This window comes from Carassius gibelio, chromosome B11 (assembly GCF_023724105.1).
Source record: "Carassius gibelio isolate Cgi1373 ecotype wild population from Czech Republic chromosome B11, carGib1.2-hapl.c, whole genome shotgun sequence".
In the NCBI taxonomy this organism is placed as follows: Eukaryota; Metazoa; Chordata; class Actinopteri; order Cypriniformes; family Cyprinidae; genus Carassius; species Carassius gibelio.
In genome coordinates, this window is record NC_068406.1 from 22,858,439 (window position 1) to 22,873,748 (window position 15,310).

Consider the following 15,310-nt stretch of genomic DNA (forward strand, 5'->3'; position numbering starts at 1 on the left):
AGAGGGAATGGACAAAAGGAGGTCAGAGTTATGACAGTGTTGTTTTAATATCATTGAGCTACTATAATAGTTTGTTCATATTTCAATTACATACAATTTTTATATTTTCTGATTTCGTGTTAATTTTAGTTCAAGGTTTAGAATTCTGTTATGTGTTCAGTTAAATAAAGTTTCTAATTTCTATTTCATTTTTAATGATGTTGTATGTTGTGAAAATAGTTTTCTTTGCTTTTGTGAAAAGTTTTGTGTACAGATGACATCTTTAAAACAAAATGCAGCAGTATGATCCCAATCTTCTTTTTTTTTTTCTTTTTTTTTTTTTTTGCATTCCGTTTATTTTACTGGCAACTGGTTCTCTAATCTCGGGGAGTTCAATGCAGGATTCACAGAATTGCCCTTGAAAGAACAGCTGACTCTGAATCACAACCTGTAAATATGAAAAATAATAGATTTTTCTATTTTCTATCATTCAAAATATGGAACAATGGGCATATCATTTCTGACACATGTTGTATGCTGTAGACCAATCACAACAGAATGGGCCATGACCAATCAGAGCACAGTAGGCTCACAGAAAGGAAGGGTTCAAAGAACTTTGAATTGCTTCGAATAAATAGTTTGAGGATCATTGGAGAATCAGTTAATATTAAAACATATCTTGAAAAAAATTAAAACGTTTTTGACCTTGCATGTATGCATGTAAACCTATTATAGGACACTCACAAACAGTATTAGGCACCTTAAAATGGCATAATTGGGGAACTTTAACTATAATAACCATTAAAGCATTTGTATAGCGATATATGTCAATGTCATAGTGAATTGTGTTAGATGGACAAAGCTGATATGATGTTTTTCTAATGCATGTGCACCTGTTGTTGTTGTTGTTGCCTGTTTTCATACAGCAAGCTACCAGATCACAGTAGGTTTTAAACTACATCAAAACTGTAAGTGTTTTATTCATTATGTTAAAAAAACATAAGTTTAAAATGCAATTTTTCACATGCATATACAGTATATCTGTACAAATGGAAAGGAATAATGCTTACAAGCAAATATTTGTAAAATGATTTACATCCATGATGATATAGAGATATAGTAGTAATATCAAGGCCTAGAATAACTGACCTTTCCCAATAGCTATACTTACAGTCTTTGCATTTGGCTACTTGTCAACTTACATGATGTACACTGCGAGAAACTGTCAAAATGACTAATATGTTCAGTTAAAAATATGCCTCTGAAGAGTATTCCTACTGTACAATCTGTAGGTTAAAAAAGATGTTGTGTGATGCTGCATCTACACCAACAGGAGTCAGTATAGCCATCAAACCAATTACCTTATGACCAAATGGTGCATCCTGGTGCTGCAATTTTAGTTGCAATTTTATTTTTGTAGGTCACTGATCTATATGCTCAGTGTTTCTAAACCCAGCCTCTCACTCAAAATCAATGTTCATCATTAGCCTTCAGAAATGTTTGTCAATGAAATGATATTAAGAAGGACTGCACTGTCTAGAGTATTGTCTCCTCTCTCCTCCACTCCATAGCTTCTAGTGTATTACTTAGCTCGGCCTCTTCTTTCGCATGACGTTCACTCATGACTGTGATTTGCTTCTCCAGTTGCCACAGCTGATCCTGCTGCTTCTTTCGAGAACTTCTGTAGGTGCTTGAAATTTTACTGTTGAAAAAAAATTATTGTGATTATTCTAGCATTGATTGATTGATTGATTGATTGATTGATAAAGACCTTGCTCCCATCCGGGTCACGGCACCAATATAAATTGTTTTTTTTTTGCACAGCTTCAGATAAGATTCAAATCAACTTTGACTGACATGGTACCCACATGGAAATAACCTATATAAACATATATGTTTTAATAAAAGTTTTGATATAGGTTTTTAATATATGTGACATATATAAAATTGGCCGTTTTCCTATATTATATGTACATATATGTACATATCCCTTCATGGATTTTTCCATAATGCAGAGAGAGCGCATGTGTGTGGTTGCTGGGTTGAAAAGATTAGGTATCCAACTAAAGATTTATGAAAAAAAACTCTGTTTGGGGGATTTAAACTTTTGAAATCTGGCAACCACACACGCTTACAGATGATTGTTACAAATGCAAGATAATGCAAATCCCAAATTCTACAAAACGATTATCCTTAATAAATTTAGAGAAGCAGAAGTCATGATCACAATGAAAATACAGAACAAGCTTAAACCAGTTTATGACCAACTACGGACCAGCTAAAACTACTGTAGCAAAAACCAGCTACCATGCTTCAGAACATACCTTAATATGCATTTTTGTCCCAAAATGGTTTAAAGCTGCTATTCAGCTGTCTTCAGTACTGTATTACCATAATTGATTCTGTTTTTTCCTATTTATCTCTGTGAAGCTTTGTTGACATAATCTTGTTTTGTATAAATGTGAATTGACAGCTCTTACCAGCTAGTGTCCATTACATATTTGTCAGAATTGTTTATCGTGAGACAAGCTGTTACTATGACAATCATGTCACTGTATGTACTCTCCATCATATCCTAATGATAGTGTTGTGATGTGATTTTGGATTACATGTAGTAGCGGGACAGATGATCAATCTCCTCTCTGTTGATCCTTCTCTGAGTAGTGCTGTCTGTGAGCGCAGAGTCCAGCGACTCACGTAAAACTGTCACTCTCTTTCTCAGTGACTGTTCCCTGCAAACGGAAGTAGGACATCCAAGTAATGAGTCTTTTTTTTAATGAGAGTCTGATGTCTTTCGGTGTCTTTTCCTACCTTTGCAGTGCTGCTTGTAGTTCTCTTAGGATAGAGTGATTCCGAGGACCAGGAATTCCCCCTCCACCTTCTAGCTTTGCCAAATTTTCGGCAATTCTCTACAGCCGAGACAAGATGCATCACTTGTCAGTGTTTCAGAAAATGTAAAAATAAAAAAAGAATCATCTGGTATTTCAACACATTGTAACCCACAACTTTCTGTTGACCATCATGCAAACATAATAGTACATTTCCAAACCATTGGGAGCCAGGAATGCTCCCATTATAATCAAATCAGTTTAGTCGCAACAGGAGCTCACTGACTGAGTGAAAACTCTCGTTTATAATGCACAATCAGTCTCTTACTTATATCGTGCTTATACTTTGTTGGTTACAGTGAAACAACACACATGGTGAACAAACTCAATCGATTCTGATTTAAACACCTCTGTTTGGTCATTGGGTTCATGCGCTCCACAAACATGTCTATGATTGGCTACAGTGCTCAACCCTGTTGTAAAAAGAAACCATTGATGCGCTTCACACAAGGAAACACTTAAAAACAGACACATGTCAGCAGGTACTGGTACCTGTTGAGTGGCTCTCCTGTCCCCCAGCTCATCCCGAAGACTGTCCAGGATCAGAGCACCAGCTGAATCCTGGGCACTCTGGACCATCAGCGCCAGGTCCAAACACCGCCTCTCTTTCTCCAGGAGCCGCAGATTCCCACGCATCTCTGACATCTCCTCCTGCGCAAAATTCGATCATGTTATGAGAAACTGTACACTTCAACGGTAAAGTAAACATGATAAAACTGCATTGCTTTACATTCATAACATATATGAGTGCATCATTTTTGCATTCTTGGTGACGTTTTTTTATTTTTCATTTTTGTTTTTCATTTTGGCTGTGTTAACGCAAACAGCATATATTGTGTAAAAAAAATGTATTTTTATTGGAATTTTAATCTCTTTTAGACATGATCCTGGGTGTATTTTTTTTGTACATATATATAAATATAAAATTAAAATACATTTATTTCATACTAAAGGTCCTTGCAAACTGAATCGAAATGCTTGCTACAAAAAAACTAAAAACAATGAATTTTTTTATTTCGGACAAAAGTTTCGGAGGCAGTGTGTAAACATGATTGACAAAACGTTAGGTCGTATTTATTTTTTAAAGTGCAAAAATTTCAGATGAGAATTTCGGACTCAGTGTGCTAAGAACTTTAGTATACTTTTAATCAACATATTTATTGATACGTCACTTATTGATATAAAAACCATTATGTAAACAAACTGACATTTAAAGGGTTAAAATCCTGAAAATGAATGCATTTTTTGTAGTTATATGATCAGGACTGTTGGTAAAGAGATCTCACTGAAAACAGAAATAATTATTAATATACAATATTTTATGTTAAGAATTTATTTAGTATGGAGATTTTAGGACCTCTGTGTAACTTTTTTTCTGACATTTAAGGGTTAAACCTGGTTCTAAGTATTTAAAATAGGGGTAAACTTTTCTTTATGGCTCACCCTGACTGTTACAAGCTCATACAGCAGAGCCGCTTTCTCTTCTTTGGTGTTTTTGGAAAGTGAACTGGTGCGACCTCTGACCCCTGCGAGCGTGCCAGTGTCAGGACTGATCATGCCCTCTCCTGCTTCGCCCCGGCGTGGTATACACACAGCAGCCCTGTCCTGCTTCAGCCTGGAGATCCTTTGCAGAAGTACACCAGACCTGTCCTCAAACTCCTTCTCCGACAAGCTGCAGTTTTCAGAAAAAGCAAGAGAGAAAGAATGAAAGAGGCTTTTCAGATCTAAGATGACGTCTGTTTCATTACCAGACCAAAATAAGTGGATTGATTGAATTGGATTGGGAAGGTAATTGCATGTTAAGCCAGTGTAATTAATCTAACTAGGACCGTAAATCTTTGTTGAGATAAATGCACTCAGATTCAAGCTGCAAACCAGTTTCCATTGAAACTAGTATGTGTGCAGCAGATGAGACATTCATCCATGTAATGCACTAAAGAAACAGACGGATTATAAAATGTTTAAACTTTTAAATTAAGTTTAAAGTCAAGGATAAAAAAGCCTATGAATTTTATGTTTAAAAAAATATAGCTAGATGGTAACACTTACTTATGCGAACAGTAATGTAACCAAGACCACCACATTTTATGATAACTTAGTGTCCCAATAATAACATGTATAGTACTATTTCAACTCACAAGCATGTACTTACTCATGCACTCTCAAAGAACTTAGTGTTTCATAATATCAAAGTTAGAGCAGAAGTATAAAATTGGCACACAACCAATAATTGTAATGCACTGTTGCATGCTATATCGGACAGATAGCAAGCAAACCGATCTACTTTGGTGACATAATACAGCAACTTTCTGGAACCTAAAATGTAAAATGGGACAGACACGACAAACAAGTTATCTTAAATATACATCAAGTGTGCTATTTGAAACTGAGACTAAAATTGCATCACATTAACTTTCGCTTGACAAAATTTCACAGGTGAAAGAAAGCAGGAACGGTGTGCGGTTATCCTGTATATCATTTTATAATAGTAACATCATAACATGTGGTAAACTCTCAGACCAAAACCAGTGTTTTGGCTTGTTGCTACATTACAAATGTCTTGCCGGGATCACTGGTGAACCAGTAGCCTTGCTCTTTGTCAGAGCTGCATTTAAGTGTTCACCAAACTTTAACCTGATGCAAAATTTACGTCAAAAAATTTTTTCACTACTGCAAGTCCTTCTGGTAAAATCCTTCACTGCACTGATTCCAATGGAGTTTTGTGACGCCCTCCCATTTTTCAAATAGTACTAATAGCTCCCTACATATATTTACAATGTTCTGTATCCATCAAGTTGATTAAACAACACTCAAAATGCATATGTGCAAAAAGCCTAAAAAATCCAGACATTTTCAGGGACAGGAGATGAGATATTCTGATGAATAATAGCAGAACAAATTTTCAATGATTATAATGTCATTGTATGTTATTCACATGATTATGCAACTATTCTAAATGAAAATGCATAGTAGTACCCCATTAATGCATTACTGTTTACAATTAAATATGTGTAACATTATTGCATTTCTTTAAGGCAGGTACTGCATTATTTCAATCTATTTTAAATAATTTCAACACACTTTAGCAAATCCTGCTTATCTGTCAAATTAATTTAGGAAAAATGTGTCTTAATGAGAAGATGAGCACTACTGCAGGTTAGTAGGAAATTCATTTCATTACTATTCAGAATACACAATTGGAAAAGTTAATATATTTATTGGAACAATTCACAGCAGGTTCAGAATGATTCATGTCAATGCAGAGAATGCGATTCATTGTTTTAATCAACTGACAGCCCTAAATCAAAGTATTCTTGTGTAGCCTAACTGTTGGTTTGTAGGTGCATTTAACGCTGTTATCGGAAACACCAGAGCTGTATTAAAAAAGAAAGCAGAAATATTCCATTAAAATGAGCAACAGTTAATGTTGCCACACCTAAAGAGATTGCATATAAAACAACAACCTGTTTGGTTTGGTCTCAGCAGTGCCCTCTGGTGGACTGGAGGATGACTCGCCCTTGTCCAAGTTCTCAGACTGGGGTGTGCTAATTGTTTCTGTAAGATAAAACCGCTTTATTCATATGTGCATGGTTGTACTTTAATGTGTTTATGTGCCACATGAGCTGTAACTCAAAAGAGCGTGCAGCACCTGCGTTCTGTTGTTTTCTGGCTTCAGACAGGGACAGCAGATCACCGTAAGCCTCCTCACACTCCTCACTGTCAATCAAAGAGCCATTATCAGCATACCACTCACACATGCACGCTCCTCAAGGCACAAAGGTCAAGGTTTACAGTCTCAAAAAGAATCAGAATTTTAGAAACCACTGTGATATATATATAAGTGACTAAGCGTTGATCTTGCGCTCATGCATTGTGAAACAGAGGTGAAGACAGCAGCACACACCAGTACACCAGAGCCATGTGTAGAGCCGAGCTGTCTGCCTCCTGTCGGCTAAGACTCATGCTCAGCTGCTCCGATTCTCCTTTCCTTCTGAGCAGTGCGGCATTTAGACGCTCATTCCTAGCTTTCAGACGCTCTAGACACCTGCTCAGAGAAAACACACCTGTCAGAAGAGATCCAGCATTCAAACCTTATTCAATAATTAAGGTTCGATGAAACAACAACCAAATTTTACAAACTTCCCTGGCATTTTTAATGAACATTAATAGTGATCAAAGCCAAAATATTACATTTCTTGGATGTATATTTTCTGGGTAATCCACTATTTTGTAGAGATGACAAAATGACTTTAACTTGATATTTTGAAGCCAAACAATGGGGGTAAAAAAGACTTTAGAAAGATGGCTACAACATTATATTATACAGTATACACCACTTATATACTGGTAGCTCTAATAGTAATATATGTTGACTTTGGCAATCTTTGTTGCATTATATGATAATAATGACCATTCACAATGATCAAATCCTAAAGTTTGCATGCATGTAACTCAAAAAGTATTAAAAATATCTTAATGCCCTTTTATATTTTAGTTCTTATTCATTCTTATAATATCTTCATTTTACAGCCCTTATGGTTAATTTCCAGAGATATGGAGATTTCAGTGTGGCTGTTATATTGCACACATTTATAGTGGTCAAAAACCAAATGTGGGTCACTTTGTATACAGTTGATTTTCTTTCTTTTTTCTTTTAAAGAACAATGTCTTGTAAAACTAGAAATGCATCTTACCAAAAGAACTCCACTGAACACACCGGTCCGAGTGCTATAAATATTTATTTTACAAAGTTTGTGTGCCAGTATTAAAGACATCTTAACATGCTATTAGGAACTGGTTCTTAGTAATAGATAATACAACAACTTTTGTTTTTTAATTATCATTTTCAAGGCCCTACAGTATATTGTTCAGTCCCTGAGATATAGGGATCCCAATGTGACCAAACGGTTTAATTTTACCAATTTTTAAAGGTCATAACCATTATAACATCCCATACAGCTGATACATATTGTACTTAAAGAAGAATGTCTCAAGAATGAATAATATTGAAAATAGAAATTAAGCTTATTTCGCTCAATCCAAACAATTGCATACAAATGTACAATGACAACACCTTGACCTCCCCTGCATGAGAACCACAGCTCAGTATTTTTTTGTTGTTGTTGTCTTTGGATGTAGACCATAATCTGAGGTCAGTATAGAGGAATGAATTTAATAATATCTCACCTCTGCAGTTTTTCGATCTCAGTCTGCAGCACTGAATCAACGGTGCAGAGAGACGAAGGGGAGTCCGGTCTGGAGCTGGGAAGTTTGCGGGACAGCAGCGGGGACCCAGGATATGGAGGAGAGGAAAAGCAAGGGCTTGAAGTTCGACTGGAGGGCAATGAAGGACTGACAGAAGGAGAACAACTCGCTCCATACAGCCATTTCCTCTTCAGGTCCACCACCTGCCAAAAGATGAATTCAGAAGCACTTTTATTGACTGATAATATAAATGAATTTAATATCTAAATATAAATTATTTATTAATTTATTGCGAAATAAATATTAATATTTGTTTTTTTTACCTAAATTGTAAAAAAATTACTTATCAGTTAATGTAATTAATATTAATACACATTATTCATGATTGAGATGCACCATATAATATTTAAAGCAACTATTTAATATGAATAAGTATATAATTGTATATTAATTAATTTTAATATTATTTAATGTTAATAAGTAACAATATTATTACTTTGAGGTGTGCCACTGATATACAATTTAAATATAATTTAATGTTGCAGTTGCATATGGATGGTGAAATATAAAATCATATTTTAATATGAAATTTGGCTATATGCTTGTTTATTGCACCATTAATTTATGTCCTATACCAGATGACAATTCTACAGGTATTCTTAAAATAATAAAATTATCATTATTATTATTTTGTTTATTCTGTAGAAGAAGCCGTTTTAATATATAATAATAAATAATTTATATTATTATAATATAAGTTAGGATATAATATCATAATATATTACATTTAGATGTTTATATTCCATTATGAAGAAAACTCTGTATTTTAGAGTAATAAAAAATAAATAAAACTTTTTATAAAAACTTGTATTATTAAAAATAACATTAATAATTATTATTATTCACATTCCTACAAATCATGATCTGTATTTTATTAAAACAGTAAACTTATTATTGTTATTATTAAAATTTAAATTTTAAGATAATTTTGTTATGGCATTTTCCATTTATTTTTCTATTCATAGCACCATTAATTAATGGCCTATACCAGATCTGCAGTAGTAATTGAGTTTTATGAAGGAAAACATGAACATATTCTGTATTAATGATTAATTAAGGATGTCCCCATCAACCTTTTCCTGTAGCCACTTTTTCTCATCCTCAAGATACATCAGAGTTCTTTCAGCACCCATAAGCTCTTCCTGATGGCTCTTCAGTGACTTGTTGAGGTCTTGGTTGTGTTTGTAGAGTGAGAGAACATCCCGCTGATACTGACGTCTCTCATCATGGGGCAGAGCAGAGGGGTACGAGAACCCCAACTCCCTCTCCATCTCCTCCAGCACCTGGGACAGATCACACAGATCAGAGCTGCACAGAGGAAGTTCAGATTGGGTCCAGCAGTACCCTACAGAGGGGGCTATGAGCACCTGTGTGGCCTGAACCCAGCTCTCCCGGGCTGCAGAGAGATGCTTTGCCTGGATTGTCTCAGCATTTTGAGTTTGCAGCCTGAAGAGCATTTTCCTCCCTTGACCACTAGACGTCTCAAGAGCAGAGAGAACCTTCTGCAGCTCGTTCCACTGCTCACTACCGCCCCCTGTGCAAAAACAGCGACTTTTCTTTGTATTTTTATTTTTTGGAATATTCATATTCAGATACAGTTATATACAATTACAATAATATACATAAGTGGTTAGAGAAAATATGACAATATACTATTTTTTAACTATTATTATTAATTGTATTACTCTATAGACATTAATATTTTCATTATAATAATTATAATTATTTTTATGAGCCAAATTCCTATTTTTTATTATTATTTCATTAATAAAATAAAATAATTATCATTCTTTAGTTTGTTCTGTGGAATGTTTTTTTTTAATGATGAATATTATCATTTAATACAAAATAGAATTGCTTAATAATAATAAATAAATATTACTAAATAACTTTTTAGATGTTTGCATGCACTCCATTATGAAGAAAAACAATGTTTATATTTTTTCGTGTGATTACATTTTTCCCATCGACATCCATTTTTATTTTTTTATTTTTAGATGTTTGCACTCCATTATACAGAGCCCCGCACATAACATACAGGAAAAAACAGTGGGCTAAATCGTGTGCAAGATTTACTCATTCGTTCCCTCGATGTACTAAAGCATGCACATGTTTACTATTGTGTTCCCTCGATTTATAAATTGTGCGCACTATTTACTATTTCATTAGTAAACGCAATAGTAATCGTCTGCACGTTTTAGTACATCGAGGGAACGAATTAGTAAATCGTGCACACGATTTATTTATTTTTTTCTTGCATGTCATGGGCGGGGCTCCGTACCATTATGAAAGCAACTCATAAATTACTCACTATGGTTTTGTTTTTTAGTATTATTCTTTTGCTAGTATGATTTTTTTTACTTCATCCATATTCATATTTTTTTTTTACTTCAAAGAAGACTTGTAAAAACACCAATAATTCAGTTGAATATTAATTATTATGTAAAAAAAAAAAAGATACTGAATATTTTATCATCATCGTCATCTTCATCATCATCAAAATTACTTTTTATTTGTTTGCACACATTTATGAGCAGATAAGAACACCATTTTGAAAACTCGTGGAGTACCTAAGTATAATTTTTCCTCCTAACTAAAAAAAATTATACAATTTCTCAGGAGTCTTAAATTAGAAAAACATTACTAGCAAGTGTAGGAAACGTTATAATGTGCCCAAAAAAATAAATAAATTTTTTTTTTACGTTTAATAAGTAACTTTGCATTTGGAAACGCAGTAGCGCAGTAAATAGCAGGCTGTCCGTCCTGACACAGCATTCACTGTGATTGATGATGAGGCTGTGTAGAAACACAACATGCCTTCTGAGTCCCGGCAGACAGTCTTGGTTTTGGACTCCACTGATGCTGTGCCAGCGTCCACCATCGAGCACCCACTGAGCCCGACCGGACTTTCTCTGTCAGAACACAGACCTTTACACTTACTATAGAGCAAAATATAGTCTGCAATTGTTTGAAGCCAGGATTACCGTGGTATTTGTAGGGAGTCCATCTTCCTGTTGAGGTCAGAAATGTTCTTCAGTAAAGTGTTGACCTCCATCTCACACTGCGCCAGTTCAGAGTCTGCCAACACCAGACTGTCCGATCTCTGCTGGAACATGTCACTTATGTCAAAGATTACAAGAAAATGTGCAAAACCAGTCTTTACTTTAAATGAGACTTGAGTTCGGTTGGGATGACACTCTACAGTGGCCCTCAAAAAAAGTATTGAAACACATCCATTGCATACAAAATTTCCACCCAAAGGGCTTTTCACGCTTAAAGAAGTTAACCCTCTGGTATAGGGAACCCTGGGTTTTCTTGTAAATTTTTTACACTGCACATAATTTATTTAAAGATTTGCATATTTGAAATGTCAGTGTCACCGATTACATAGTCATTTTGTTGCTAGATTTAGTAACTTTTCAGACTTTTAGAATTTATTTGCCATCTTTTAGGAACTATGACTACAAAATAATCAAAAGGCACACATTTTCCTTCTCAATTACACAAAAAGAGGAAATCAAAAGTGTCTAGCAGTAAACATGTGGATTAAGTTGCTAGTTGCAATTGTTAACTAACAATAGTTCATTTATGATACGTTGTTATTAATACGTTCTTGCATTTGTTGATCAGTTAAAAAAATCTGAAGAAAAATGTATAATGTACTGGCACTACTATTATCCATTAAGTTGTAACCTGAAAACGCAAAATACAATGTGTAATTTTAAATTCAGGGTTTTTTTTTTTTAAAGTAACTGTGAAAAATCAATGTTGAAACTTCCTTCATATTAACACAATACATTTTGCACTATTTTACAGACTTCTAAGAAAATACATAAAATGCCATTGTTGTTTATAAATGCAATTATTTCTACTTTAATATTATTGTATACATTTTTTTAAGTTTTACTAACAGATCTAAATTAACTTTTCAATTCAAATTCATTGATATTTGAGTGATCTGATTCTATGCAGTTTTGGGTTGTGATTACATAATGATGTCATAACATCATTACAACAAAATTTTGCAACTTTTAGCAACTAATTGTCCTGGCTTTACCAAACTTTCCCTGAAAATTAGTTGGCAATGCTTACTGGATGATGCCAACTGTTTCAATATAGCTTAATGACTCCATGCACTGTGCATCTTCCAGATGCACAACCCATAGCTGGAGAGGCCACTAAATAATTTCAGGATTTCCACAATGGGCAAAATGCAGATGGAGTTGTGGAACTCACTCATAAAAGTGGAATTTACTATATAACGCAAAATGTCAGAGTTTGAACAGAGTTTGATAAATCATAGACTAAAAAGTTGCACTGTGCACTTAATGAAATCCCTGTATGTGTCTGTGAATATTAAAGCTCAAAATTACATCAATGCATCAACTTCATCTTTAGTGCTGCTCTGAGAGATACATTACTTTGTTTGAGGACAACTACCATCATGCAGAAACTCAGTGGTCTTTACGACAACCCGTCAAAATAAAAGTCTGGTTTACTTGAAGAAATTTGAAAAACAATAAAAATTATATATATATATATATATATATATATATATATATATATATATATATATATATATATATATATATATATATATATATATATATATATATATATATATTTACAGTACAGTGTACTATTCAAAGTAATAATAATAGCAATAGTAATAATTTCATAATTACAATTTATTAGATATGCTTTTTGATTACTATTTAATTTAACTATTGAACTAAATACACAAAAAATAAAGTGGAAGTTCCAATAGAATCTAAGAGTAAAACGTGTTTAATCACTGTTATAATTATGAGGGGGACTTTCTAAATTATCAGTGTGAAACACACTTATACCTAGGGTTAAAAGTGTAGTTTAGAAAAAAGATAACCTGCTCAAGTGGCATGTATAATACTAGTACTTTCTCCTACGTCAATTCACTTTTTGCATTGACAAATCAGTCATTTTTATTAGAAACGAAGAGGAGTTAGCATTGAGCATGTTTCAATAACAACAAAACAATAATCTAAATAGTATTTTATCTCCATTTTGAACAAAACATCTATTGTTGTATAATGGGAAATTGTTTTAATTTTCTCTCCTTATAGATGAACTCATGAAGATGCAATATAAAACACCATGGGTGTTATTGTTTTCTAGTTGACCCTTTTGTTCTGAGGGGAGGAACAGGAGGAAACAGGCACATCCTGTAACTGTGCACTTCCTGTTGCTGCATGATGTCGCTCAATGTGAGAAAAGCAACTCGCAATTCTGTTCTTCTCAGTATTCAAGCAGAAATGTAAGTAAACTATACTGTTATATGAACTTCGCTTACTGTAGATCAGACAAGAATTGAGGTTGGTTAGAAAATGGTGAACTATTATAAATTCTCAGCAGAGTTACGAATGACAAACAAGTGACTAGAACTCCCCATGATTTCTGCTGAAAATACCCTGAACGTTTTTTACTTAAAAAGCAATTCATTGAACTGGTTTGCACAAAGTCTGTGTTTAAAACAAAGCGTAATGCTATTTTTCTGCTTCAGATTGAGCATAAATTGCATCACTGTTCCAGAAACTCACCTCCATCATTGGCCTGACTACGGTTCTGGTTCTGTCCCCCTCAGCAGATGACTGAAGAGCGATCCCGTGTGATCCAGAGTGCTGTCAGAGAGTTTGTGTGGAGACCGGACACATGAAGATCCTGCTCGCTGCTAAACAGAGAAACATCTCTCCACCCACTGTCTTCTCACATCTGTTCCTGTTCGGATTATTTAGACTTTCTCTCTTTGTAAGAGATTGTTTGATAAATAAATCAATTATTCATAAATCCTCTATCATTACAACAATGCTTCTACTTTGGGGACATGGCTTTAGAAAATATTATTTATAAAGACTAAAATATGCTATAGCAAAATGATTTGTGCCAAAAGGGTTCTTTCTTGTCATTATAGAACCTTTTTAGAATAAAAGGTTCTTTGGAGTTGAGTAAAAATATATATACAGCATTGTTTCCACAATGTACCTTCTGCATGTATATATCTTTCTCTTTCGATATTATATTAGATATGTAGCAAATATTATTCACTCATATATTACATTATTGTGCAACATTTTGTATTTGTAATTAAATTATTGTTTGTAGTAACTTAATATCACATTTGAATCATGCTGATTTTTGGAGAAAAACTGAAATGGCACTCTTCGTGTGATTAACTACATAAAATGATAACAATATGTACATTTTCTAACCCCCATATCTTGAATTTTGCGATCATTCACATGCATTCATAAATGCATTTGAATACACCGAATAATGCAGTGAAAGAACGCACTCAAAATGCACATGCGCACAAGTATGACTTCATCATGTAACTTTACATTAGCCTAGATGTGTGCACTTTGTAGGCACGATATGTTTAGTTTTTGAATATACTTCATACTGTTAAAAGGCACATCATCCACTAAACTGACTCAAATGATTCGCGAACTCGCTTTGAACTCCCGAACTGATTCAAATGATTCGCGATTCAGCTTTGAACTCCCGAACTGACTCAAATGATTTGCGATCCCCAAACTGACTCAAATGATTCGCGAACCCGCTACGAACTCCCGAACTGACTCAAATGATTCGCGATCCCCAAACTGACTCAAATGATTCGCGATCCCGCTTTGAACTCCCGAACTGACTCAAATGATTCGCGATCCCCAAACTGACTCAAATGATTCGCGAACCCGCTTTGAACTCCCGAACTGACTCAAATGATTCGCGATCCCCAAACTGACTCAAATGATTCGCGATCCCGCTACGAACTCCCGAACTGATTCAAATGATTCGCGAACCCGCTACGAACTCCCGAACTGATTCAAATGATTTGCGATCGCCAAACTGACTCAAATGATTCGCGATCTCGCTCCGAACTCCCAAACTGACTCAAATGATTCGCGATCCCCAAACTGACTCATATGATTCGCGATCCCACTACGAACTCCCAATCTGACTCAAATGATTCGCGAAGCCGCTACGAACTCCCGAACTGATTCAAATGATTCGTGATCCCGCTCCGAACCTCCGAACTGACTCAAATGATTCGCGAACCCTCTCCGAACTCTCGAACTGATTCAAATGATCCGCGAAGCCGCCCCGAACTCCCGAACTGATTTAAAAGATTTGCGATCCACTAA

General features: G+C 34.7%; 1 protein-coding gene across 4 annotated transcripts; it reads right to left on the bottom strand.

The window, feature by feature from the left end:
- Nucleotides 1-294: 294 nt before the first annotated feature.
- LOC127968300 (harmonin-binding protein USHBP1) lies at nt 295-13,875 on the bottom strand. Of its 4 annotated transcripts, none has more exons than XM_052569414.1 (14): nt 13,709-13,875; nt 11,117-11,235; nt 10,950-11,044; nt 9,500-9,666; nt 9,206-9,415; nt 8,055-8,275; nt 6,772-6,912; nt 6,517-6,584; nt 6,332-6,422; nt 4,311-4,539; nt 3,360-3,518; nt 2,791-2,888; nt 2,589-2,711; nt 295-1,681 (listed from the first exon to the last, which is right to left on the bottom strand). In XM_052569414.1, the coding sequence occupies exons 1-14, from the start codon at nt 13,715-13,717 to the stop codon at nt 1,516-1,518; spliced, it is 1,896 nt and encodes a 631-aa protein (XP_052425374.1). In that variant the 5' UTR covers nt 13,718-13,875; the 3' UTR covers nt 295-1,515. The 4 variants fall into 4 exon arrangements, with proteins under 4 accessions (XP_052425374.1, XP_052425373.1, XP_052425375.1 ...); XM_052569413.1 differs by having other exon boundaries at nt 11,117-11,238; nt 13,709-13,865; XM_052569415.1 differs by lacking the exon at nt 13,709-13,875 and having other exon boundaries at nt 10,950-11,060.
- Nucleotides 13,876-15,310: the final 1,435 nt, after the last annotated feature.

What these genes read in the sequence shown, in the direction of transcription:
- LOC127968300 (XM_052569413.1), bottom strand. An exon ending in CAGAAAACAACAGAACGCAG is followed by an intron (nt 6,423 to 6,516) that starts GTGCTGCACGCT and finishes TTTATCTTACAG; the next exon opens with AAACAATTAGCACACCCCAG. An exon ending in ATGAGCTTGTAACAGTCAGG is followed by an intron (nt 3,519 to 4,310) that starts GTGAGCCATAAA and finishes AATTTTGCGCAG; the next exon opens with GAGGAGATGTCAGAGATGCG.